Source organism: Symphalangus syndactylus, chromosome 17, assembly GCF_028878055.3.
Source record: "Symphalangus syndactylus isolate Jambi chromosome 17, NHGRI_mSymSyn1-v2.1_pri, whole genome shotgun sequence".
Taxonomy (NCBI): domain Eukaryota; kingdom Metazoa; phylum Chordata; class Mammalia; order Primates; family Hylobatidae; genus Symphalangus; species Symphalangus syndactylus.
The window spans coordinates 39,700,195-39,726,352 of record NC_072439.2 but is presented as its reverse complement, the minus strand read 5'-3'; the positions used below and the strand labels follow the sequence as shown (position 1 = coordinate 39,726,352).

The following is a 26,158-nucleotide window of genomic DNA, read 5'->3' as shown; positions in this document are numbered from 1 at the left end:
GAGGCTGAGGCAGGAGAATGGCAAGAACCCGGGAGATGGAGCTTGCAGTGAGCCGAGATCGCGCCACTGCACTCCAGCCTGGTGACAGAGCGAGACTCCGTCTCAAACAAAAACAAAAACAACACACACACACACACACACAAAACCCCACAAAAGCATTTATTTTGATTTTAAATAGCAATACATTTTCTACTTTAAAAATGGTTATCAATAATGTGTTATGATACCCTAGCCTGTTTTCCTTTAAATCATGTAGCTGTGAGTGTTTGAGTACATAAATTGGTTTAAATGATCGATTTGACATAATAATTAACACGCAAATTGTAATTTAAGTTACAGAAGAAAATTGTTTTTAAATGTAGTTACTGATTCATTATACTACACTTGTATATGATTAAGAAAGTAGGAACTTTCTGTCCCCAGATTATAAACTATGTGGTCAGTGTTTATCTTTCTTATTCCCCATCTAATCATCTAGTACATCTCAACATTTTATACATACTAGATATGTAGTAAAAACTTAGTAAATATTTCCTTAATGAACAGGAATTTTTTTAACTATGTTCTAAAAATGTGTACCTGTATAACCGAAGATCTGAATGAGGATCCTGTATTATAAAATCGAGTACCCGGCGTCACCTAGCTTAATATCACTTTTCAAAGGAAAAATGTTAAAAGTTTTTGAAAAGTCATAGTTTTGTAACTACAATGAAAATTACCAGCAAAATTTTTAAAGTCATATAACCCTTTAAAAAGCAATTTTATGTTGTCTGGAATTCTCCCAAACTTGGCCATTTGCATTAAAATAGCAAATATGTTTTCTTGTCAAGTCTTGTTTGTAATCTGCAGTTTCTAGTTATTTATAGCCAAAATCTTGAACTGTTTTACTAATTTTGTTTTTAGGATGCTGTTTTGATGCAATTTTGTGCAAACAAATTGGACAAGAAGGACTTCTTTGGAAAATCAGATCCTTTCCTTGTATTTTATCGAAGTAATGAAGATGGCAGGTAGATTTATCTTTTATGCATTTTAACTATATGGTAATGATGATTCTTGAATTATAATTATTTTTCTCAGAGAAGCTCATTAAATTACAAATGAAGTAAAATAGTTTGAAGTTTTAAAAATTGATACGATTTTTTGCATCTCAAAATAATGTGCAACTTTATAAACATTTTATGTTTTGTCTGATACTTAAAATGAAAAATTTCTAGTTTCATAGAAATATTTCCTCTTTATTTGTTATAAAATTATAACATTGAGTTAATAGTTTAGGAGAATTATATTTTGTGAAAACCCGAATGCTGAAACAAATATATTTTGTTACAGATTTGAACCAAAACCATTTTCTTAGAGAAGGATATGGAGCTTATGGGGTTTTTTTGCCAATAATATCTGAGTCTAACTTTCAGTAAAAATGTTCATTATAGTCTAGTAATTTGAATACTTTTGCCAGTTATGATTAGACTAGTTTCTATAAATTTTGAATATGTCCTTATGAGTTATAGACCATAATTTAATATGTATGGCTGTACTATTAAATATATCTGACTTATTTTTTGTGATTCATATTGTACTATTAGTATTTGTGAGAATGTTTAGTTGTTAGTAATATGGCTAATTTCTGTTGTCTAGATTTAAATAATAACCTTGCTACTTAATAGCTATAGTACTATGGCAGGTTTTTAACCTATGTGAGATTCCGTTTTCTCCTCACCTGTAAAATGGGGTAGTAATCATAGCTACCTCACAGGGTTGTTGATCAGATTAAATTAGTTACTATACAAAAAAATTACTAAGTCTGACACATAAGAAGAACTTAAACATTAGCTAATATTATTATGTATAGTTAATATTTTCTTTTTTGTTTTTTTAACTATGTGTAATATATCAGCTAAAGAGAACAGGTTATTTGGAAATTAAAAATGAGGGGAATAGAATGGGAAAAAATGCTACACTTATATATGAAACTATACAATGTGTTGTTATGTAATAAGTATAAAATGTTGCATAATATAGACAGTTTGCTATTCAAAGTGAATGCACTGGCCAGTTTAAAATGATGGTCTACTTATTGGGAGATGTTTGTTGATGCAGCTGCTGAGCAACTGTTGGATGTATTTGCTATAGTGTTATACTATTAGATTTTGTGTATTTCCCATCCTTTTGGTGATAAAAATGTCAGTGTCATATGCATCTGAACACTAATTTTATTCATAAGAAAAATGTTGGAGAGTGAAGAAAATAATATTTGCCAGGCATTTCAAAAATAGAGGAAAACCTCAAGAATGATTCTGAATTTCTTGAATGAAAATGTTCTTATGAACTACTTGCTCCCTGAATTTTCTATTTTTATTCTTATTAAATAGAATATAAATAAAGTTTTCTTTGTAAAGATTAGTTGTACAATTGTAAAATTTCACTTTATCACACATCTAATGCTCTTAGTGATACTTTTATTAGAAAATGTATTATGCTTGTAAAAATGATGTTCACGGCCGGGCACGGTGGCTCACACCTGTAATCCCAGCACTGTAGGAGGCCGAGGCGGGTGGATCACGAGGTCAAGAGATCGAGACCATCCTGGCCAACATGGTGAAACCCCGTCTCTACTAAAAATACAAAAAATTAGCTGGGCGTGGTGGCAGGCACCTGTAATGCCAGCTACTTGGGAAGCTGAGGCAGGAGAATTGCTTGAACCTGGGAGGCGGAGGTTGCAGTGAGCCAAGATCGTGCCATTGCACTCCAGCCTGGGCAAAAAGAGTGAAACTCCATCTCAAAAAAAAAAAAAAAAGTTCACTCATTAAATAAAATCTAAATATTAAGAAAAATACAACTAATCCAAAAATGTCAACTAATTTGAAAAAACTGTTTTTAAAAGTTGGTGAATCTCATTTCAGAAAACTTTCCATTTATATTTACACACAGAAACCTAGTTTGCCAGCTTGATCCAGATATTTTATGTATGTATACGCACACATAGGCTTTGTTGTATTTTGAATGTATACAGATGCTTTTACGCCTCACTTTTTGTCTCTATTTTTAACTGCAAAGATTCTAGCTTTATTTTAAATATTTTTTTAATATGGGACTATTTCAAAAATTGCCTAATACCTAATGTATTTGTGGCTTATTTCATAAGAAAGAGAAAAACTTAATTTCTACTGGAAGTATTAATTAAAAGCCTTCATACTATATGACCTTATACTCATATTCTTGCTTTGACATTTATTTAGTAGTTTGACGTTTATATATGATTGGGTAATAATTTTCCTTTGGAATAGCTATTTTTGGTAAATGGCTTCAGTTAAGGTATCTTAATACCTGTTATTCAATAAAAATATATTTTTATAATACTATTTGTAACACACATTATATTTATATAGAAATACTTCTGAATGTTAGGAAAAGCTACACTGGATTCCTGGCAGAATTGTTATGAGTTACACCAGCACTGGAATTCTTACCAATGAGATTTTCCTGTATATATGGTATCTAATACATTAGAAATGAGAATGATTAATAGGCAACAAATGACTACCTGCCTCATAAATATCACAGTAAGAAGGACGTGCCTTCCCTCAGAGGAAATGTTTCAAGTGTCAAAAGCATTTAATTACTGCAGCTGGTGACACTAGGAATATAAGAGAAATTTTGATTTAACCATAAGCAAAGAGGCCAAAAAGTCAGTAGACAGTTGAACATGTTGGTCTGAAGATGGTCAGTTGGTCTCTCAGTCTAATCTCTCTCTCTGTCTCTTTCTCTCTTTTTCTCTCTCTTCCTGTCATCTATCTAGATATCATCTGTTTAGCTATCTATATCACCCTACCAAAGACTTGCCATATATTAGAATATGATACAAGAGAAGAAATTCCCTTTGCAAATCTTTAAGAATGTATTTTATTTTTATGAATATATCTTAATGAATATGTTGTTTCTGAAACAAACCAACATACAGCTCTGCCTTCCCTCTGTTATTTGTTTTCTATGAATTTTTCTTAACAATTTTTTGGTACCTTTGTCTTTTCTCTGTGTTCTGAGCCCCTATAGGCCACCCCTAACTTGCCCTATCCACTTTTATTTTCTTCTTCTGCTTTAGACATCTTCATTACCCTTCAAGAGTCTTCTCTGTCTGCCCCTCTGTCTTACTTGTAATGCCTTTTCCCCCAGTGACTCCTAAATTGCTTCAGGTGAGTAAGCTCTGAGAACATTTGACCACAGATACATTTTCCTGGGCTCTGTCAATTTAATGACATGAGTTTTCTTAGATGGGTGAGGATACTACCTGGAAGGAGAAGGCACTAATGCCGTTAAGTCTTGTAATAAAAACTTGATCCTTTCATAAAGTGTTATGTTTCTATCTTATCTCTTAATAGAAACAAATCCCTCTTGTTTGAGAGTAGGAAAATGAACTTGAAGACTTATCAAAGGGGGGATATTTCATCGTGGGGGTTAGGGGCAGTATATTCACTATGGTATTTATTAGTATTTTCATGTGTCATTACTGTTAGGTAATTGCATTTGAAACACTTCATGACTAAGGTCTTGATGAAGGTTTATGTATTGTTTCAGTGAAGCTCACTTTGAATGCTTCTAGCTCAGAAACTGCTGCATAAATTCACATGAAGGAAGAACATTTCCAGAAGCTGATTGATGTCTTAAGACTGAATAGTTTTGTGGAAATGACACTGGAATTTGAATCAGAAAACCGAGCTTAAGGCTTCATGAATTTTGCCCCATATTTTGAATTGCTGTCTTCCTTTCCTTAGGAATTCTTTAGATATATAGAACCAATAGTTTAGATAAAGAAAGAACCCACACACCGAGTGGTCTTTCTGTAGATTCATGATGTGATGTTAAACTTAAATGGGCCCTTGGGGCTCCCGAGGAATTCTACTTCTTTTTCCTAATCTATGAACATTTTCTTTATCCTGGACACTTTATCACTAATGTCCCATCCTCCTCCTTTGCTCATTGTCATGCATCCTCTTTCATAAGGAAATGGTGGCAATTGGAGAGCTTCCTCATGATCCCACCACAACATTAGCCCATGTACTCTGCCTTCCTGAATGTTCTTGCAGAATGACTATCTGGCCTCTCAAGGGCAGCCCCTCCACTGATGCTCAGAATCCCATCTACTCTCACCTGCTTAAAAGACACTGCTCCCGGCTGGGCACCGTGGCTCACGCCTGTAATCCCAGCACTTTGGGAGGGCGGGGCAGGTGGATCACGAGATCAGGAGTTCAAGACAAGCTGGGCCAAGATGGTGCAACCTTGTCTCTACTAAAAATACAAAATTATCTGGGTGCAGTGGCAGGCGCCTGTAATCCCAGCTACTCGGGAGGCTGAGGCAGGAGAATTGCATGAACCCGGGCGGCGGAGGTTGCAGTGAGCTGAGATCACGCCACTGCACTCCAGCCTGGGCGACAGAGACTCCGTCTCAAAACAAACAAACAAACAAAAACATTTCTCCCACCTTTCTCTCATGCATCAGAAGTGGCTTCCTTTCTGCCAGATCTTTTCCTTTACCAGACAAACTTGCTGTTATTTCTTCCATCTTGAAAACAAAAATTAAAAGTAAAAACAAGAACAACAAAAACGTTTCCTGTGATTAATCCCTTCTTTTCCCTTAAATTAGGCTAATTTTTTTCTTTTTCTTCACAGCTAGACTAAAAGTTCACACACTGTGCCTCAGTTTCTCTTCCCTTTCTTAAACCCACTCTAAAACCAGGTTTCTTTTCTCTACACTCCAACAAAGCTGTTCTTCTCAAAGTTGCTGGCGACCTTCATATTCTTAGGGACCTATGGATATTTTTCACTCTATCAGCATGTCACCACAATTTTTACAGAGATTGTTTACAAAACAACTTTAGGATTTATTGAATTTTCAGATTGCTTTTGGTAAATTTATTGCAAAGTAGATTATGGTGAGGTGATCTTTCAGGTTTTAAAGTCACGTATCTCTTTCCATGAAGTGATGTAGCAGCAACAGCAGAACTGACTATTCTGAACAAAAAGTAAGCAGAGGAATGGCTACTAAAACAATAGATCAATTAAAATAGTCAAATCATGCAAATAACTGAAAACTTTTTCTTTACAGTTTTACAATTTGTCACAAGACAGAAGTTGTGAAAAACACTCTCAATCCAGTATGGCAAGCATTCAAGATCTCAGTCAGAGCATTGTGTAATGGAGACTATGACAGGTAAGAAAGACAGTTTATTCAAAAATCTTCAAATAACTTTAAAAAAATCTATAGTGATTTGGGGAAGTGGGATTAAGTCGGCTAATTAAAATTTGGTTAAACTTATTTTCCAAAAATGAAAATATGCAAATACAAAAATACATTGCATATTTGCTTTGAACTTTAATTTATTATTCAAAAGTTATTTCAGAATCTTCATTGCCCTAAGCCTTTTCTATGGTACAGTCCTTCTAGAGTGGAACAAGTAGAAACATGAAAGTTGCAACACTATGCTTAGACATATTATCAACCCTGAAATACTCTTGAAAATGTTATTTGGCATAACTCATGATTGCTGACTCACAAAAGTTCCGTAGTTGTAGCACAGGAGATTTTAATGTTTCACAATTACCTGGGTAAGGTGGTCCTGAGGATTTTCCCACAATATACCTGAAGATTTCTTAATATCAAAGTTTTTTCTTATGAAACTTTATTGTATGATTATAATATAAAAACCCCATCCATCCCAAAAGAAAAGCAAATAAAAAGTAAAAATCTCAATCTTCATTTTGTTACATGTGATAGAAAAATAGTTTAACCCATATCATAGAACTATTGATTATCAATATGTTATTAAGTTTACTTTGAAATTTATCATGTCACTTGACTATCATTCTTTTCATTTAATAAGATCATATCTTTATTTAGCTGGACTCATTTTTTCCTAAGAAAGTTCTTAGAAAAGTTCCTAAGAAAGTCATAATGTTCTTCCTTATTAGCAGCATCAGTCAGCATCACCTGGTGATCTCATAGAAATTCAAATTATCTGGCCCCAATCCAGACCTGCTTAATCAGAAACTCCAGGAGAGAGGTCCAATAATCCATGTTTTGACAAGTGCTCCATATGATTCTGATCTTTGCTGAGTTTGAGAAACACTGCTCCAAGACAGCAAGTTTCAAGAGTGGAGAAGTGGGTGCATACCAAGTCTTTGAGGAGCTCTGTCAAACTGCACATGCTTCCCCTGTAGACTCTCCTTACTCTCTTCAAGGAATCAGTGAAGATTTTAGAAGCCTCTTTTAAGATGCAAATTGGATTATAATAATGAAATTAGCAAAATTAACTTCAAATTCATCTGTAAAATCTGTAAGCGTACATTGTTTTAGCTAAGAAAATCAACTTATTTTTAAATTCTCAACCATACATTATTTTGATCTTACTAAGTAACTTTACGTGTATGTTTTTCTCATGTACAGAACAATCAAAGTAGAGGTGTATGACTGGGATCGAGATGGAAGGTAAGACAGTTCTTATCTTCTTACTCTTGAACTGGGTGTACTTTAAGAGGCACATACATTGAAATGACCACATTTTTAAATTGTAATTTTTAGATGGCATATTTGTTTTGTTTTTCCAAATGTTACTGATGCGTTTACATGAAATTTTAAGAATGAGCATATTTTCTCCAACCTTGAGATGAAAATAGAGGTTTTTCTTATTTCCAGTAACTTAGTAAAGATTTTCAACTTGAGTCTGATGATTATAGATGTCTAGTTTTATAGCTGTAGTATCAAATTTCTGCATCTCACAATTTCTCTGAACATTTCTATAACATTGATATCCCATACTGTTCAAGGGAATACAGTAAGCTTTGCATTCACCACCCAACTCTGCCTATGTATATATATACCACACAACAAAACTCGAGAACTGTGTCTGGTCATTGCCAGACCAAATAGTTATTCAGAGCTCTGCAATCACTGTAGTCCTCTGCATATCAAAGTAGACATTGAAGACTAAAAGAGAGGAAACACATTTTTTTCTTTTTTAAGCATATTTTGTTTCTACTGTCATCTACATAGGATGATGATGAGATGTTTGTAAAATGATCTTAATCCCAGGACCCAGAAATGCTCAAATCCCATTTTGCCCTAGACTACTGCCTCTCTAGGTGCTACCTGAAAGGGCTGAATATGCAGATATCAAAGGAGAATGATAAATTGGAAAGCAAAGGTTACTTTTAATTTTTCAGTCAATGTGTGTCCTAAACTCAAATCCATAGCTCACTGATAAATGGAGCTGAAACATGAGGTTAAAGCTAAATAATGCTTTTCTCTCTGCATCGTGTACAAGCCAGAAACCAACCCTCAGAGGGATGAAAGTGCCTGGATAGCTGAACACTCCTGTGAATACAGGAACAAGTTCAAGAAGGCTGGCCTGTGCTGCGGGGGCATGCTCTTCTCTTCCCTTCTGCTGCATTGGCAGAAAGTTGCTCAGTTGGGGAGCCACACGCCAGCATGTGTATGACACTTGCCCATATGCTTACTCACACACACTGTGCAATAAGTGTCCTGGAATTTGATGCAAATAGTATTTTTTTTTTCTTTCAAGAAGTGATAAGAGAAGATGGGGAGAGAAGTGGAGCTTATTATTCCACACTTTAGCTGCTACCAAATAAGTATATAAGACTCAAATATTTCAGTCTTTAAGTTGTATCACAAACGTTATTATGAAAAACAGTTGTAACACTGATTTGAAGTTTGCTCTTAGAGATAACTTGATAATAATCCATGCTATGCTACTGATCTTTACGTTTCTGCCAGGTATTCATTTGGTTAATGTATTATTTAGTTCTATGTGCATTCTGGAGAAATCTTATCAGAAAACCTTCTATTTTTCCATAGGGAGTTATGCTCCATTGCTTTATTAAACTTGATTCACTGAGATAATGAGTTTTGCTGCTCAGAATAATAGGAAATAATGCCAGTCTGATAAAGGACTTTGTACCCTGTATTATATACCCCATTTTATATTTTAATAGTGAATAGGCAAAAGTTGCGGCTTTTCCCTAGTAATTTTTAACCCGTTTTCCATTTAGAAACAAAAAGTGCAGCTCGCTGCCAGAGCTCCTTTAATTTTACATAAACACGATCCTTGAGGCTGAAGCAAATCTGACTGATTTTCCGTGTGGAAATATAAAAACTGTGTTTGGAGTTATTTCTAAATAGAACTTGTCTCTAATCCTAATGTAACAGAAATGTATCTGATATTACATTAGACTTAGAGACAAGAGTATTTTTCGGCACATGAGAAATGGCTTAAAACTTTGGGAAATGGTTTTAATTTAACCACTAATAAACAAGGGGTATAAATTTGGGTTTCATCCACATCCGTAGACGTTCAATCCTAAATTTGCTGAAATTATAGATATTGTATTGTCTTCCTTCAAATTATGAGTTTCTGTGACTCTCCTATTGTCTCCAATCTATTTCTGAGCCACAAGAATTTTGAATAGCTTTGAAGATCAGAATTACCTTGGAATTTAATTATCTTTTTTCCTGACTTGAGCATTTTGAGCATTCCTATTCAAGATATGATTTATTGAAAGTTTCTAACATGCCAAGTATTCTCTAAGCTTTTTTAATGTTATTCTTTATTTAATTTTCACAATAAATGATAGGTACTACATTAATTACCTTTTACAGATAAAGAAACTGAGGCAAAGAAGTAACTTGCCTAAAGTCACAAAACTAATCAATGGTGGAACCAGGGCTTGAACCCTGGCACTTCGCTTCCAATAGTATATTCATAACTATTGCACTGTCTTTTTTAATAGCATTGTAATCGTAGTTCCTGGCATTAAGTGAAAGGCTTCAACCTGGACATTGGACTTACTCTGTGCTACTTTAATGTGATAGTTATGAAGACTATAAGGAAAATTTAAGAAACAATCTAACATAATTTTTTTTATTATCTCAAATTGTATATTGTCTGGAAAAGTGGGTAAAGCATTCCTTGGTAACAGTTTTTATGTAACTAGAAGTTAGGTAGAAAGAAATGAGTATTACAGACTCTGAAAGAATCCTAATAGACATTGAAAGGACCAGTGAAATGTAAAAAAGAGGTGGCTTAGATTAAGTGAATGAGAGCTATAATAAGAGCAAGAATAGAGAGAGAGAGAAAGCCAGAGTTTGTTCACAGATGATTTGCGCCATTAGATAGGAAAAATATTTTTCAACAAGAAATAGTAATTGCTTTTGAGACATCAGATTTAAAAGCAAAGAAACTAGTTAGATATTGAGATTTGATAAGCATATTTTGTCATTGGGTCATCAACTGCTTGGGGGGAAGATTGGTAGTGATGGAGGATATATTAATGCATTTTTAAATACTCATCTTACTATACCATCATTAACAGCATGTTCCAATGAAGTCTAAGGAGTTAAAGGCTGAAAATAAAGGGGTGAGATTGGGAGGGGAAAATTGTTTGGTGAAATTTAAACATTCCTTGGAAATGAATTATATGATTAGTAGAATAATTAGGATAATGGATTGTAATTTTGTAAGTGAAAGTTTAATACCTTTTTAATGTTTGAGTAAAGTGCTCTTTTATTAATCCAAAAATAGATCTATATTTTAATGTAGAAAATTTAGTGTATAATTCTATATAATACATTTTCACCAAGAAACCTTTTTCAATGTTAGCAAAATGATCAGTTTGTGGATGCCATATAAAAAGCAAAATTAGAATAATTCTTGATAACCCTTTTAATTCAATAATATGTCTTATGTATGAAATTTGAAAGGCGCATTAGTCTCCAATAAAATATAATACATTGAAGTTTTTTAAAATCCAGATATTAATTTTATAACTTAATAATAATGATCACTGTGTGTATTATTATACAAATTGCTATGAAGCTTATGATTATGTGTGGTCTAATAACATGGTTATTACACTTTTTACATTTTTTTTAATCTGACAAAATTGCCCAATGTAGATTTTTTTAAAAAATCAGAGTGACTATGATAGGACTCATTATATTTCATGACATAATGATCAACAGAGACTGTTTCCTATTACTTATTTTTGTATTCCTGTCGTCATTAATATTTGTCCTAAATCCTGTACATGTGTCATTTTTTACCCTATTTGTTGATCCAGAACTTTTAATTCTTCTTATTAAAAAACATTATTTGCTCAGTGGATGTTTTTTGACAACTTGGACTAACATTATACAATGGAAATATAATGCAAGTCACATATATAATTTTACATTTTCTAGTGATAACATTACAAAGTAAAAATAAACCAGTGAGATTAATGTACTAATATATTTTATTTAATCCCGTGTTTCCAGAATATTGTCATTTTAATATAGAATCAATATAAAATTACTAAGAAGGATTTTTACTTTTTAAAAATACTAAGTCTTTGAAATGTGGTATACATTTTATGTTTACAGCACATCTCAATTCAGACTACCTACATTTGAAGTTATAGCAGCATGTGGCTAGGGGCTGCCATATTGGTTGGTACTACGTAGACTTAATTGAAGTCCATGTAATGTGCATCATAAGTAACCTTATATCAGATGAAATGTTTGTCTGCATTTAGTAGAAGTCTAGAATCGACTCCTTATAAAATGGGGAAAAGCTGGTCAGATATCTGTATTATTTTGTATGTAAATTTACTCATAGAAAACCAATAAGGCAATGTGCTCTTTCAATCTAGAGAGAATATGTCAGTCAAATATTAAAGTGGCAGCCAGAGCAATAAAACAAGACCCTGTCTCTATGAAAATAGTAAAAACATTAGCTGGACATGGTGGCATGTGCCTGTAGTCCTCGCTACTTGGGAGACTGAGGCAGGAAGATGGCTTGAGCCCAGGAGGTTGAGGCTTCAGTCAGCTACGATCATGCTACTGCTTTCTAGCCTGAGTGACAGAGTGAGACCCCTGTCTAAAAAAAAAAAAAAAAGTGGAAAATGCTTTCCTTGCTTACAATCACATTTTGTTTTACTAGCTAGAGTATTTCAGACAATTGTGGTAATGATATTCACAGATTGGGCACTTCAGGGACTGATGTCCTCTTGCGTCAGAATTCTGATGGCATTTTTTTTTTTTCTTTTTTATTATACTTTAGGGTTTTAGGGTACATGTGCACAATGTGCAGGTTTGTTACATATGTATCCATGTGCCATGTTGATTTCCTGTACCCATTAACTCGTCATTTAGCATTAGGTGTATCTCCTAATGCTGTCCCTCCCCCCTCCCCCCACCCCACAACAGTCCCCGGAGTGTGATGTTCCCCTTCCTGTGTCCATGAGTTCTCATTGTTCAATTCCCACCTATGAGTGAGAACATGCGGTGTTTGGTTTTTTGTCCTTGCGATAGTTTACTGAGAATGATGTTTTCCAGTTTCATCCATGTCCCTACAAAGGACACGAACTCATCATTTTTTATGGCTGCATAGTATTCCATGGTGTATATGTGCCACATTTTCTTAATCCAGTCTATCGTTGTTGGACATTTGGGTTGGTTCCAACTCTTTGCTATTGTGAATAGTGCCGCAATAAACATACGTGTGCATGTGTCTTTATAGCAGCATTTTTGACTAAATTCATCAATTGAAAATTAATTCTATAAGAAACACCTCACAAATCTATGACGCATACAGAAATGTGGTAATGTGGTGATGCTGCTGAGCGTGTAACCAGTTGACATTAAATTAGGTATCTTAAGCTAAAGTAGAAAAGAAGAAATATAGTTACCTGTGCTTTTTATTGAAACACATTGACAAGGGTCTGAGAGTTAGAGGCACTGCTTGACCTTGTTATTAATAATCAGTTGGAATGGATTTAATTTTCAACAAGTTAAACCACAATGCTAAAATCATTCCTATACTTCTCTTCGCACTATTTCTTTTCTTTTTTTTTTTTTTTGAGATCGGTGGATCACTATTTCTTTAAAAGATGTGAAGGAAGAATATTTAAAGCTCACTTTAACAATTGAAAAGCTAAAGTGCTGAGAAACTGCCTTGTGCTGGTTGCAAAGCAATCAGTAGCGGTATCCTTGAAAAGCTTCAATTGCTTGAAGTTTTTTCAGTTGAATTTGTAGCTTAACTTAAAATTCAGGGAGCATTAGTGGAACAGTGCTGCATTAATACCATGTGGTTGTGATGTGGGACTGATTGTAAATGGGCCACCGAGTAGATTGCTGCCTACCAGAAAAATGATGCTTTGATGAAAAGGCTGAGTTAGTGAACTGTCCATCATAAAATCCCTGCTTGTGAACAGAGAGAGTGAAAGTTTCATTTTTACCACTTTGCATTTTATCAAATGTAGTCATTTCAATAATGATATTTATATAATTAAATGCAAACTTCGTTTGTCTGCAAAATGCCATACAAATGCTGTCATTTTCTGTTGTTACCTTAGAAGATAATATTTGATCAATGCATTTGATGTTTTCATTCTGGGATTATGCATCATCATGACCAAGTGATTCTTTGCCTATTGCTGAAATGTATTTGTGAGTTGTCTAAAACATTAGAACTCATTTAGTAGAAGCATTTGTAAACCTTTTATATTTTTCTTATTTATTTTGTTTCCTCACTTACTCTGTGGAATCTTCCCTTAATGGTAATCTACAATTTGCTTGCAGTTAACCCTGAATATACTAAACTTGTATTTAATAGGCAAGTTTCAGCCTCTTTTTCTTGTTCCCTTATGTATCACTTCTTTGAGACTTAAAATGTTGATAAATGGAATTTCATAATCTATATGTGATTCATTGACATATCTAGTCTTCCAGCTGCTAAAAATATAGGTCATGGTTTTTCTTAACTGTAGCTTGTGAATTTTTTGTCCCATTTCACTTCAATCTATAATTCTTGCTCTCAGGAAAAACTGATTTAATGATATATGTATCTAGTATACCTGAAGTGGTAATCAATTTTTAACTTCTGTACATCTTCATTTATTTATGACTCAATAGAAATTATATTAATTAATTTATGAAGAAATTGTTATTGAGCACTCATAATGTGTTCAACATTTTGCCAGGTAATATGACTTAACTAAAAACTTCAATCTTTATACAACATATTTTAATTTTATTTAATTTTTTTTTTTTAATATATATCCACCTGCCTACCTTGAATGGTTTGGGATTCTTTCAGATAATGTTTCAGAGGAAAAGCCTCTTTCTCATTTTCAATAATATTTTTAAGAAAATTATATAAACATTCAACACCAGCCCTTTACTAAAAGATCTTTGCAGGATTTTTGAAAGTGGTATTTCAGCCAGTTTCACTATGCAGTTTTGGTGTTTGTCCTGTGCTCTTCTATCCCACATATTTGCTTGCCCTCACCATTTGGAAAACCCTTCTGTGTTCATTTTGCCTGTTGATATTCTGTTCGGGTCCGATTTCAATGCTGTCATTTGTATGAAAGTTTTCCTTATACATTGAAAGTCATTTAATCCCTCCCTCTCGTGTGTTTACTTTGCCACTTTGGAATGTTTATCAGCATATCTAACACATTATGACTTATATTGAAGTTATTTGTTTCTGCTTTGTCCTTTGTATCACAGTAATCCTCTCTTATCTCTGGGGGAATATGTTCCAAGACCCCCAGTGGATGCCTGAAACCATGAATAGTATGGAACTCTTTATATAGCTCTATTTTTTCTTATACGTACATACTGACGTTAAAGTTTAATTTTTACCTTAGGCACAGTAAGAGATGAACAATAATAATAATATAGAACAATTATACTGTAATACAAGTTATGTGAATGTGGTCTCTCTCTAAATATCTTATTGTACTGTACTCACCTAACTTGCAGATGGTAGTTGACAGCAGGTACCTGAAACCACAAAAAGTAAAACCGTGGTTAAGGGGGCAGGAGTAGGGGAGACTTCTGTAATTATAAACTACCTGAATCAAGGACTGTGTTTTGTCATATTATTCCTCACAGTGTAGATTATAGTGCCTTTAATGTAGTAGCTTCTTGCTATGTTACTTCAGTAATACCGAAGAGAGGACTTAAAATAGAGCTCTGCTATCTTTCTTTTTCTTGCTTTTTTTTTTTTTTTTTTTTTTTTTTCTTTTTTTGAGATAGAATCTCACTGTGTCACCCAGGCTGGAGTGCAGTGGTGTGATCTCAGCTCACTGCAACCTCTGCTTCCCGGGTTCAGGTGATTCTCCTGTCTCAGCCTCCTGAGTTGCTGGGATTACTGGTGTCTACCACCATGCCTGGCTAATTTTTGTATTTTTACTAGAGACGGGATTTCACCATGTTGACCAGGCTTGTCTCAAACTCCTGAGCTCAAGTGATCCACCCGTCTCGACCTCCAAAAGTGCTGAGGTTACAGGCACGAGCCACTACGCCCTGCCAGCTCTAACATTTTTCTATATCAACACTCAGTCCTCCATCAATACTTATATCCCCTTTATTTTAAATTATGGAATTACCTTAAATAATATTAGAGCTTTTATTTCTCTGGTGAAACTTCAGATAGTGAGTAATTAATTTAGATGTCATTTTCTTAGTCTTGTTTTTACAATTTGCAGGTACCTTAGATTTTATATTCAGAAATCTATCATCTTTCTTGTCATTCAGATTAATTACTTTTTCTGCTTTGTTCCATTAAATACTGATAACGTTCACCAACAGGAGAATTATCAAGTTCAAATCATCAAATACATTTATATTTTAAATTTTTATTTTTAATCACCTTACTATTTAAATTTGTCTCCATTAGAATGTCATCAGTCAAATTTGGAATACCAATTAAATTCTAATTCTGGTATAAGGTGATATTAGAATCTTATGGCTAGAAGAGGCCTTTAGAGTTAACTCTTTGTTTACCAAGAACAGATTGAGCATATTTCTTGATATTTGATACTGAATGAGTTATATTAATTTCACCACTAAATCTGCCTTTTCTCTCTCAAGTTTTATTCTGTTATGAGGTTACCAGATGTGATATTGAAAATATTTATCTTCCATCAAAATAGATGGGAGCTGTACAATGGGAATAGGGTCCTGGGAGGCCTTTTCTTTGCCAGAGCCAGCTTTTTAATTGCTGAATTATGGGGTGGCCCAGGGAGTCCAGGGGAAGGTTCTGGGAAGCTGAGGTAGTAGCCAGGCACACAGAAAATGGTGAGCAGTGACTAATTATCAGCAGGAGGGTAAATAGGTATCTTTGTATTTTTATATTTACTTTGGCTTTATTGATTTACCTCCCTTGAATGTAAGGCCTAGGCATTACTACAACCCCAACCTTGCAGACTGGAAGGATCGTAGTCATATTAACCCTGCCCTTGCTGTCATCCACTAAATCCAATCAATTGCCAACACTTGCATCTGTTAGAAATAAATAATTGAATGTCGCCTCCATTGTCACTAGAATGAATGAATTTCCTGAAGTTAATTATGTAATTATTTATGGTTTTATGACATGAAAAGATGGAATAAACACAGATGTTTATGAAAACAGTATAAATATTTGTTACCAGGCTAATTTTATTTTGCAACAGTATCACAATTTATGCAACAAAATACTGAGGATGAATTTTTTAAAAGTAAACAGACACTGAAAGACAAGAATAGTAAAGAGAGCAGCATAGCAGTAGAAAAAGTTTTTACAATGCAGCCTGGTGGAAAAGAAAATAAATCAGAACTAAAGATAGCCTGAATAATAGAAATGGTAAAAAGTGATATTATAAGGGACTATTGTGAATTAGACAAAATAGGAAGCTCTGGAATGAGGGCAAGTGGGTAGACCTGAGGTTTTATACATGTCTGTCAAAAATGTCTGAGTTATAAATCCAACTTTCCAAAATAAATATATATATTTTTTATCTCCAGTGCCACTATTGCTGAATTAGGATTAACTCTATCACTGAAAATGAACTCAAGTTATCTGAAAGTACTAGTTTTTAATTTGGCCTGTAGGCATAATGTAGTATCAACATTCCTAGCTTTCTAACTCAACATCCCACAGCAACTCAAGCTGAGAATTGCTATGTGAAGTCCATAGATTTAAATACATCAAGCTTTATAGGTAAAAATATCATACAACAAAAAGTTAAAAGATGATTAGAAAATAAATTGCAACATATGTAGTAAGATAAGATTTCTTTAATGTATAAAGAGCTCTAGTACAATAATAAGAAGATGCCCATACCTAATAACAATGGGGCAAAGACTTTAACAATTTTTTTAAAAAAGGTGAATAAAGATTTTAAAAATGAAATTTACTAGAATATTAGTCCGTTTTCATGCTGCTGATAAAGACATACCTGAGAATTTACTGTATTAGTCTGTTTTTCACACTGCTGATAAAGACATACCCAAGACTGGGCAATTACAAAAGAAAGAGGTTTAACTGGACATACAGTTCCAAGTGGCTGGGGAAGCCTCACAATCATGGCAGAAGACAAGGAGGAACAAGTCACTTACATGGATGACAGCAGGGAAAGAGATAACTTGTGCAGGGAGACTCCCATTTTTCAAAACCATCAGATCTCATAAGACTTATTTAATATCAGGAGAACAGCATGGGAAAGACCTACCCCCAGGATTCAGTTACCTCCCACCAGGTCCCTCCCACAACATGTGGGAATTCAAGATGAGATTTGGGTGGGGACACAGCCAAACCATATCATGCTGCCCCTGGCCCCTCCCAAATCTCATGTCCTCACATTTCAAAATGAATCATGCCCTCCCAACAGTCCCCCAAAGTCTTCGCTCATTTCAGCATTAACTCAAAAGTCCACAGTCCAAAGTCTCATCTGAGACAAGGCAAGTCCCTTTGGCCTCTGAGCCTATAAAATCAAAAGCAAGTTAGTTACTTCCTAGATACAATTGGGATATAGGCATTGGATAAATACAGCTACCCCAAAAGGGAGACATTGGCCAAAACAAAGGAGCTACAGGCTCATGCAAGTCCAATATCCAGCAGGGCAGTCAAATCTTAAAAGTCCAAAATGATCTGCTTTGACTCCGTGTCTCAAAGCCAGGTCACGCTAATGTAGGAGGTGGGTTCCCAGGTCTTGGGCAGCTCCACCCAAGACCTTGTGGCTTTGCAGGGTTTAGCCCCCTTCCTGGCTGCTTTCACGGGCTGGCATTGAGTATCTGTGGCTTTTCGAGGTGCAAGGTGCAAGCTCTCAGCAGATCTACCATTCTGGGGTCTGGAGGACCATGGCCCTCTTCTCACAGCTCCACTAGGTGGTGCCCCAGTGGGGACTCTATATGGGGGCTCTGACCCCACATTTCCCTTCTGCACTGTCCTAGCAGAGGTTCTCCATGAGGGCCCCTCCCCTGTAGCAAACTTCTTCCTGGGCATCCAGGGGTTTCCATACATCTTTTGAAATCTAAGCAGAGGTTCCCAAACATCAATTCTTGACTTCTGTGCACCTGCAGGCTCAACACCATGTGGAAGCTGCCAAGGCTTGGGGCTTCCACCCTCTGAAACAATAGGTCAGGTTGCACTTGGCCCCTTTTAGTCCTAGCTGAAGTGGCTGGGATGCAGAGCACCACGTCTCTAGACTGCACAGAGCATCACAGGGACCCTGGGCCCAACCCAGGAAACCATTTTCTCCTAGGCCTCTAGGCCTGTGATGGGAATGGCTGACGCGAAGACCTCTGATATGCCCTGGAAACATTTTCCCCATTGTCTTGGGGATTAACATTTGGCTCCTCCTTCCTGATGCAAATTTCTGCAGCCCGCTTGAATTTCTCCTCGGAAAGTAGGATTTTCATTTCTATTACATTGTCAGGCTGCAAATTTCATGAACTTTTGTGCTCTGCTTCCCTTATAAAACTGAATGCCTTTAACAGCACCCAAATCACCTCTTGAATGCTTTGCTGCTTAGAAATTTCCTCTCCCAGATACCCTAAATCATCTCTCTCAAGTTCAAAGTTCCACAAATTGTTAGGGCAGGGGCAGAATGCCACCAGTCTCTTTGCTAAAACATAACAAGAGTCATCTTTATTCCAGTTCCCAACAAGTTCGTCATCCTCAGCCTGGACGTTACTGTCCATATCGCTATCAGGCTTTTGGTGAAAGCCATTCAACAAGACTCTAGGAAGTTCCAAACTTTCCCACATTTTCCTATCTTCTTCTGAGCTCTCCAAGCTGTTCCAGCCTCTGCCTGTCACCCAGTTCCAAAGTCACTTCCACATTTTTGGGTATCTTTTCAGCAACACCTGACTCTACTGGTACCAATTTACTGTATTAGCCTGTTTTCAGGCTGCTGATAAAGACATACCTGAAACTGGGCAATTTACAAAAGAAAGAGGTTTAATTGGACTTACAGTTCCACGTGGCTGGGGAAGACTCACAGTCATGTCAGAAGACAAGGAGGAGCAAGTCAAATCTCACATGGAGGGCAGCAGGCAAAGAGGTAACTTGTGCAGGGAGACTCCCATTTTTCAAAACCATCAGATCTTGTGAGACTTATTCACTATCACAAGAACAACCTGAGAAAGACCCGCCCCCATGATTTAATTACTTCCCACAGGGTTCCTCCCAGAACACGTGGGAATTATGGGAGCTACAAGATGAGATTTGGGTGGGGACACAGAGCCAAACCATGTCAAATAGTAATCAACAAAAAAAGAATTTAAAACATATAACTTAATATATAACAAATAACATTTAAACTAATGTAAACTGTTCAAACTAAATAACTTTTTAAATGAAACTGGCAAATATTTTAATATATATATTACCCAATGCTGTTTAGGGTGAACTGAGATAGGTATTCTTATATTTTTAAGGTATTATAAGTGGGTACACATTTTTTGAAACTAATTTAGTTACATGTATTAATATCCTTAAAAATACTGTTATGGTGGATCACAAGGTCAGGAGATCGAGACCATCCTGGCTAACACTGTGAAACCCCGTCTCTACTAAAAATACAAAAAAAATTAGCTGGGCATGGTGGCAGGTGCCTGTAGTCCCAGCTACTCGGGAGGCTGAGGCAGGAGAATGACATGAACCTGCGAGGCGGAGCTTGCAGTGAGCCGAGATTGTGCCACTGCACTGCAGCCTGGGCGACAGAGTGAGACTCCATCTCAGAGAAAAAAAAAAAAAAATACTGTTATGACTTTTATCTAGTAATTTTATTTCCAAGAATCTATTCTAAGGTAATATTGGAAAACTGAAAAAGGCTTGTGGTAAAAATGTTCAACTCAGTTATTTATGATAGAACAACACTGATGTCCAAATTAATTGTGGTACTTCCATCAAAAGGAATATTATGTATCTATTAATAGTACTGCGTTCGGGCGAGTTTGCTCATGCCTGTAATCCCAGCACTTTGGGAGGCCACAGCAGGCGGATCACTTGAGGTCAGGAATTGGAGACCAGCCTGGCCAACATGGCAAAACCCCGTCTCTACTAAAAATACAAAAATTATCTGGGTGTGGTGGCTCATGCCTGTAATTCCAGCTACTTGGGAGGCTGAGGCAGGAGAATCGCTTAAGCGGAGGTTAAGTGCGAGACAGAGCTTGCAGTGAGCCAAGATCGCGCCATTGCACTCCAGCCTGGGCGACAGAGTGAGACCGTCTCAAATAAATAAATAAATAAATAAATACAATAGTATTGCTTTCTAGGAATGCTTACTTATTTGGGAGTATGCTTTTTTTAATAAAATGAAAAATGAAAATTACAGAGTACTTTATACTAGTACTGTCTAATAGAAATGTAAATTGCTCACATATTTTCTAGTAGCCGTATTAAAAATGTAAATGGAATCAGTTAAAATTAATTTTAATAATATATCTTAAATTGATATCAGAAGTATTCAGTGTGATTAATATCTAAATTATTGAGATATTTTTCTTATGTACTATCTTTGAAATACAGTATATGTTGTACATACTTACAGGAACAATCAATTCATACTAGCCACATTTCAAGTACTCAGTGAGTGCAGGTGGCTAATGTCTACTATATTGAACAGTGCAGCTTTATACAATGTATCTGGAATATTTTCTTAAAATATATACATGGAAATGATATATTGACCATCAGAAAGATTATCCCTGGATAATCTTAAAATGTAATACACTTTTTACTCCTTTTTTAATGCAATTCTGTATCCTCAATATTTTTTACCAGGAGCTTTTAAAATATATTCAGAAAAGAAGGTTTTAACCAACTGTCTGGAAATGTCCACATTATAAATAAGCCAACTTGTCCTACCAATTCTCCATGCCTATAGGTGGCTAAATAACTTAAATTCATAATCCAATTCCTACTCCTTTACTTGTGGGATTGAGACACAGATGAGTAAGTAAGCAAGCAGAGACTTCACCTCGGTGTGAAAGAGACACAAAATGGAGAATAGGCAGTGACATTACAAAGGATTCTATGTAGAAAATCTTTGGCAATAGCTACAAATATTGGTGCTAGTAGTTTGATTAAACTGTTAGTAGAGCATATAGTGTTTTATTACTGAATCAGGATCTGCTTTTCTTTCAAAATAAATTGAGAAAATCTGGTTGCTTCTGAAAAGTGTGGGAAGATCAGATGAGAGTAATTCTATATGGCAATAACAGAGGCTTGGAGTTTAGTGTGCCTGATCTGAGGTGGCCTGCAGATCACTCATGTGTCTCACGTTTCTTGTTTCTCTTCATAAAAACCACATCTTAGATTTTTCCTCATTCATTTAATTAAGATATATTACATTTCAATCTTACTAGTTCGGGAGACAAAAACCATCTAAGTCATATGCAAATTCAATCACTTTTTAATATATAGGATTCTAGTTCCTGTTTTAAAATTGAGCAGTAACAAAGAGGAAACTTTTAATTGCACTTTATTCTCTGTAAAAATTAAGATAATACCTGCTTTATGGCGATGATTTTGATTCAAGTTCCTGTTAGCATCTCCAAGGTGTGTTAGTTTTGGTCCTTAAATTGAAAATATTTCTGTTCCTGTTATATTCAAAACATTTATGAATGATTTCTTATAGAGATGCTTTTAGCGAAAAACAGTGTTCTAATGAAAGAAAGCAGAGTTCTCAATATCATGTTGAGAAACTTTCACTTGCGTCAAAATGATATTTAGTCGTTCAACTCTGAAGCACCTCAGCATTGTTTGTTATTGTCAATTTTGTTATCATCTTATGGTGTCTATCTTACAATTTGTAGCTTCGGAAAAAATTAGTCTGGAAAAATACAGTTTATTTATATTGTAACATGCATGAGAAATATACAGAGTTTTCCAAAGGAAAAAAGTGAAAGCCTGATCTCTTTCCCCTATTCATGGTAATCCTTTCGACCACCAAGTTACCACATAAAATACTTCATTGATTAGCATGTTCATGACTTTAGGTAATCTTATCACCTACATCCTAAAATATTTTTGATCTATGTTCAAAAGGGTTTTTTTATATTGAAGAATATTTTGAATATCTCTGTGATGACATTGTCATCTCCATCCTATGAAATAGAATACCTTGACCTCTTTCTGTAATCAAGAGCAAAATATACTGAAATTGTCTTACTGGTTGCCAGAAATACATATTGCGGCCACTTAAAGCAGTGGTTTTAACTGGAGGTATGCATGAGAATCACCTGGAGAGCTTTTATTGAAATACCACTTCTCCAGATGCTGCTTCAGGATGCTCAGGATGTGGTCTAACTGTGAGTATTTGAAAAAACTCTCCAGGTCGGCCTGACTCAGATTTGGGTTAAGAACCATTGCTAGAAACTCATTCTGGAATAGCATAATAAAAAACCTATGGGGTGCCGTGGCTCACACAGGTATTCCCAGCACTTTGAGAGGTTGTGGCAGAATTGCTTGAGCCCAGGAGTTTGACACCAGCCTGGGTAACATAGTGAGACCTTGTCTCTGCAAATAATTTTTTAAAATTAGCCCAGCATGGCGGTGCACTCCTGTGGTCCTAGCTACTTGATAGGATGAGGTGGGAGGATCACTTGAGCCCAGTAGGTCCAGGCTGCAATGAGCTGTGATCACACCACTGCACTCCAGCCTGGAAGACAGAGGGAGACCCTGTCTCAAACAAACTTAGTAACCTCACTTCGTTATGTTTTAACAGATGTTTTCTGAACATCTATTAGGTATGGGTCACTATACTAGTTACTGTAGGGAAATTTAAAGATGATTGCTATCCAGCCTATGGATTGAAGAAGGGTATGTTCCTGCCAAGAATGCAATAAAATTCTAGGAACAAAATACCAAGCAGAGCATGGATGTTCCCTGAGAGATGCATAATGTGATGCTGGATTTCAGGAAAGGATAAGTTCACATCTGTGTTGAAGTATCCCAGATGTGTTCATAATAAAGTATGATATGTGGTTTATCTGAAAGGAGTGTAGGAATCAAAAAAGGATGGATATTGTGGGTGAAGAGTTCTGCTTTGGCCATGTGGTTCTGAGTACGTTATAATGTATTAGAGGGAATTCATGAGAAATGTGGACATAGAAAGGTAGATCAAGATCCTATGGTGGAAGGCCTGTAATGACAGACTGGATATTATGTATTGAATCCCATTGAAATTTTGGAATCTTCGAGAAACTTTTTGACTCGGAATCAGGAACATTTTGGCATGGCCAAAGGTATGGGAAAATATCTGTAGAATGAATTGGAATCAGATACAGAAGTGCAAGGACTAGTTGGAAGATTGTGGAGGTCATTAGGAGAGTAATGAAAACCTGTATTAGGCTGGTAGGAAAGGTAAGAGAAAGAATAATAAAACCACTGTTATGAATGCCATCTGAAGTACACTTTGAATATGCATAGAGCTTTTCAGTTTACAAAGTACTTGTTTTACATACTTTTCCATTTGATCGTTGCAAAAATCCTGATAGGCATGCATAACTTATGGTCGTTCTGCTTTTGTTAATAAATGAATAGAAGTTCAGCTTCTTGCCCAAGTTTACCTAGATGACAGCTTCAGAATGTGGAGCCTTCAGATTTCACATTTATGAGTTTTCATTTCTCTACAGCACATAAAGCTGGGTAGTAGGGCCAGTGTTAAAGAGATGACATCTATGGGTTTATAACAGCCACATTATTTTAATTGAAGACTGATGTAAAACACAATTCTAAAATTCTAAATGTAGTTGATAAACATATATAGTATTATTGATGGGAATAGGAGAATAAGGCATTGCTAACTTGTCAGTTTGGGGGAATAGAGGTCGATATAATGGACTTAGATTTTGAATGGGTGAATTTAAAATTCCAATATTAGCTTTTCTTTAGTTTTAACGAGGAGAATCCCAAATGTAAACTTAGCAGATAGTTACAATCCAGACAATACTGGAATTCGTGATTACCTCATGTCAGAGGAATGAAAATATTTCAGATTACACCAACCTGAATCTATTGTGCTTTCTTATGTAAGGTTTAGTTCATGCTTCCTAACAGACACAGATGTTTCCAAGACCTCTCTGTGTTTTACTCTGGTTCCCTTTATGTGAAAACCGGATATTTCTTCTGATATTCAGAAGTCCAGAATCTCTTCTTGAAAGCACAAATACTTAACTTTTTGCGCTTGATGCTGCCTATAATAGATCCTACCTGAGATAGTTAAAACCAAACAAAAATATGTTTAGCTATTTATTCATGTTCTAGTCAAATCATGCCAGGAAACGAAAATTTTATAGTTGTTTATCTGGCAGAAACAAAGACATGTAGCATATTGTCACTGCCAATAAAAATTCAGCTTTGATAAATACTCAGATACATTTCAGTGCTGCTTTTACTTATTTTTAATTTTTTTGATTGAATGACTGACACACGCTTCTCCAGTATACTGGAGATACTTTATGTATCTCCTAATGTACCCTAAATATTACTTTATAGCCTGAAGTTCGATTTTCTGCTCCCTAAATCAAGAATTTTGTCTTTACTTTTAAAATTTAGTCTCTCTGGAGTTCAACTGTGACATTCATAGTTCCAGCCTGCTTATGCACGTAGTTTTAGGTACTCATAATTTTTAATTTGTATCAACATATGAGAGAAGGAAAATCAAGCCTTCAAATAGTTTTATTTAAAATATATAGGTAATTGTATATTTCAATGATCTAAGTAATTGCCTCAATAATCCACATCATTACAAAGGGAAGCCATACATTTTTGTGGCATAAGATCTTTTAAAGTATTTTGGATCACTTTTGCATTATAGTTTTAACCAGATAATATAGTCTACATTAAGATTTATGCTACTAAAAATTAGAGTATTTTAATATGAAGCAAATACCACATAGAATCTTTGGCATTTCACCGACTTTCACATCTTCAAAGAAATTCAAGAGACTAACCCATTCTCTTCTACTTTATTAAATAATCTATTTAATGTTCATATTTAGTGGTTGTAATATCATTATTTGGCATTGAAATTCAGAAAGAGGAAATACTCAGTAAATGCTTTCTGACTAATAAATAAGGTCATAAATGGGTTTGCTTTTTTGATATAGTTCTATGATTAATATTTATGATATAATGTTAAGAATATCAAATTAATGTGAGATTTTAGATTTTCAGTTAAATTGCATATTTAGTTAAGAACAAATGAAATATATTAATTAGTATTGTGTATGCTATGCTATGGAGGGTTTTAGAATTATTTAGACAACTTTTTCCTTCAGAAACCAAATATTCTAAATTTCTATATTGATGCACACATGAAATAAACTATTATAAACATGAAAAAATGTTTATAGATCATGCTACTTATCTTGCTGGTTTTGCTTGTATTATACTATGATTACAACTCTAGGACAGATGTACAAAGTTGTTAACTTATAATTTTAGAGTTTACATTGTACTTTACGTAGAACAAAATAAACATAGGAAACAACAGAAGGAATTTCTGAGGTGCCATTCTTCCTATGGTTTATGTTTTATTTTTATTTTTTATTTATCTATTTATTTTTATTATATTTTAAGTTCCAGGGTACATGTGCACAACGTGCAGGTTTGTTACATATGTATACATGTGCCATGTTGGTGTGCTGCACCCATTAACTCATCATTTACATTAGGTATATCTCCTAATGCTATCCCTCCCCCCTCCCTCCACTCCACAACAGGCCCCAGTGTGTGATGTTCCCCTTCCTGTGTCCAGGTGTTCTCATTGTTCAATTCCCACCTATGAGTGAGAACATGCACATGCGGTGTTTGGTTTTTTGTCCTTACGA

At 35.2% G+C, this 26,158-nt stretch overlaps 1 protein-coding gene across 4 annotated transcripts in view; it reads left to right on the top strand.

Moving 5' to 3' along the window:
• CPNE8 (copine 8) overlaps window positions 1–26,158 on the top strand; it is a 265,785-nt gene that overhangs the window by 146,867 nt on the left and 92,760 nt on the right. For all 4 annotated transcript variants that reach the window (XR_008651963.2, XM_063620134.1, XM_063620133.1 and 1 more), the window contains 3 exons: window positions 904–1,007; window positions 6,101–6,205; window positions 7,439–7,480. Coding sequence is in view for 3 of the 4 variants with exons in the window: in XM_063620133.1 (XP_063476203.1) it covers window positions 904–1,007; window positions 6,101–6,205; window positions 7,439–7,480 (251 nt within the window). In the remaining variant the exon portion in view is untranslated. The remainder of the gene's footprint in view (window positions 1–903; window positions 1,008–6,100; window positions 6,206–7,438; window positions 7,481–26,158) is intronic.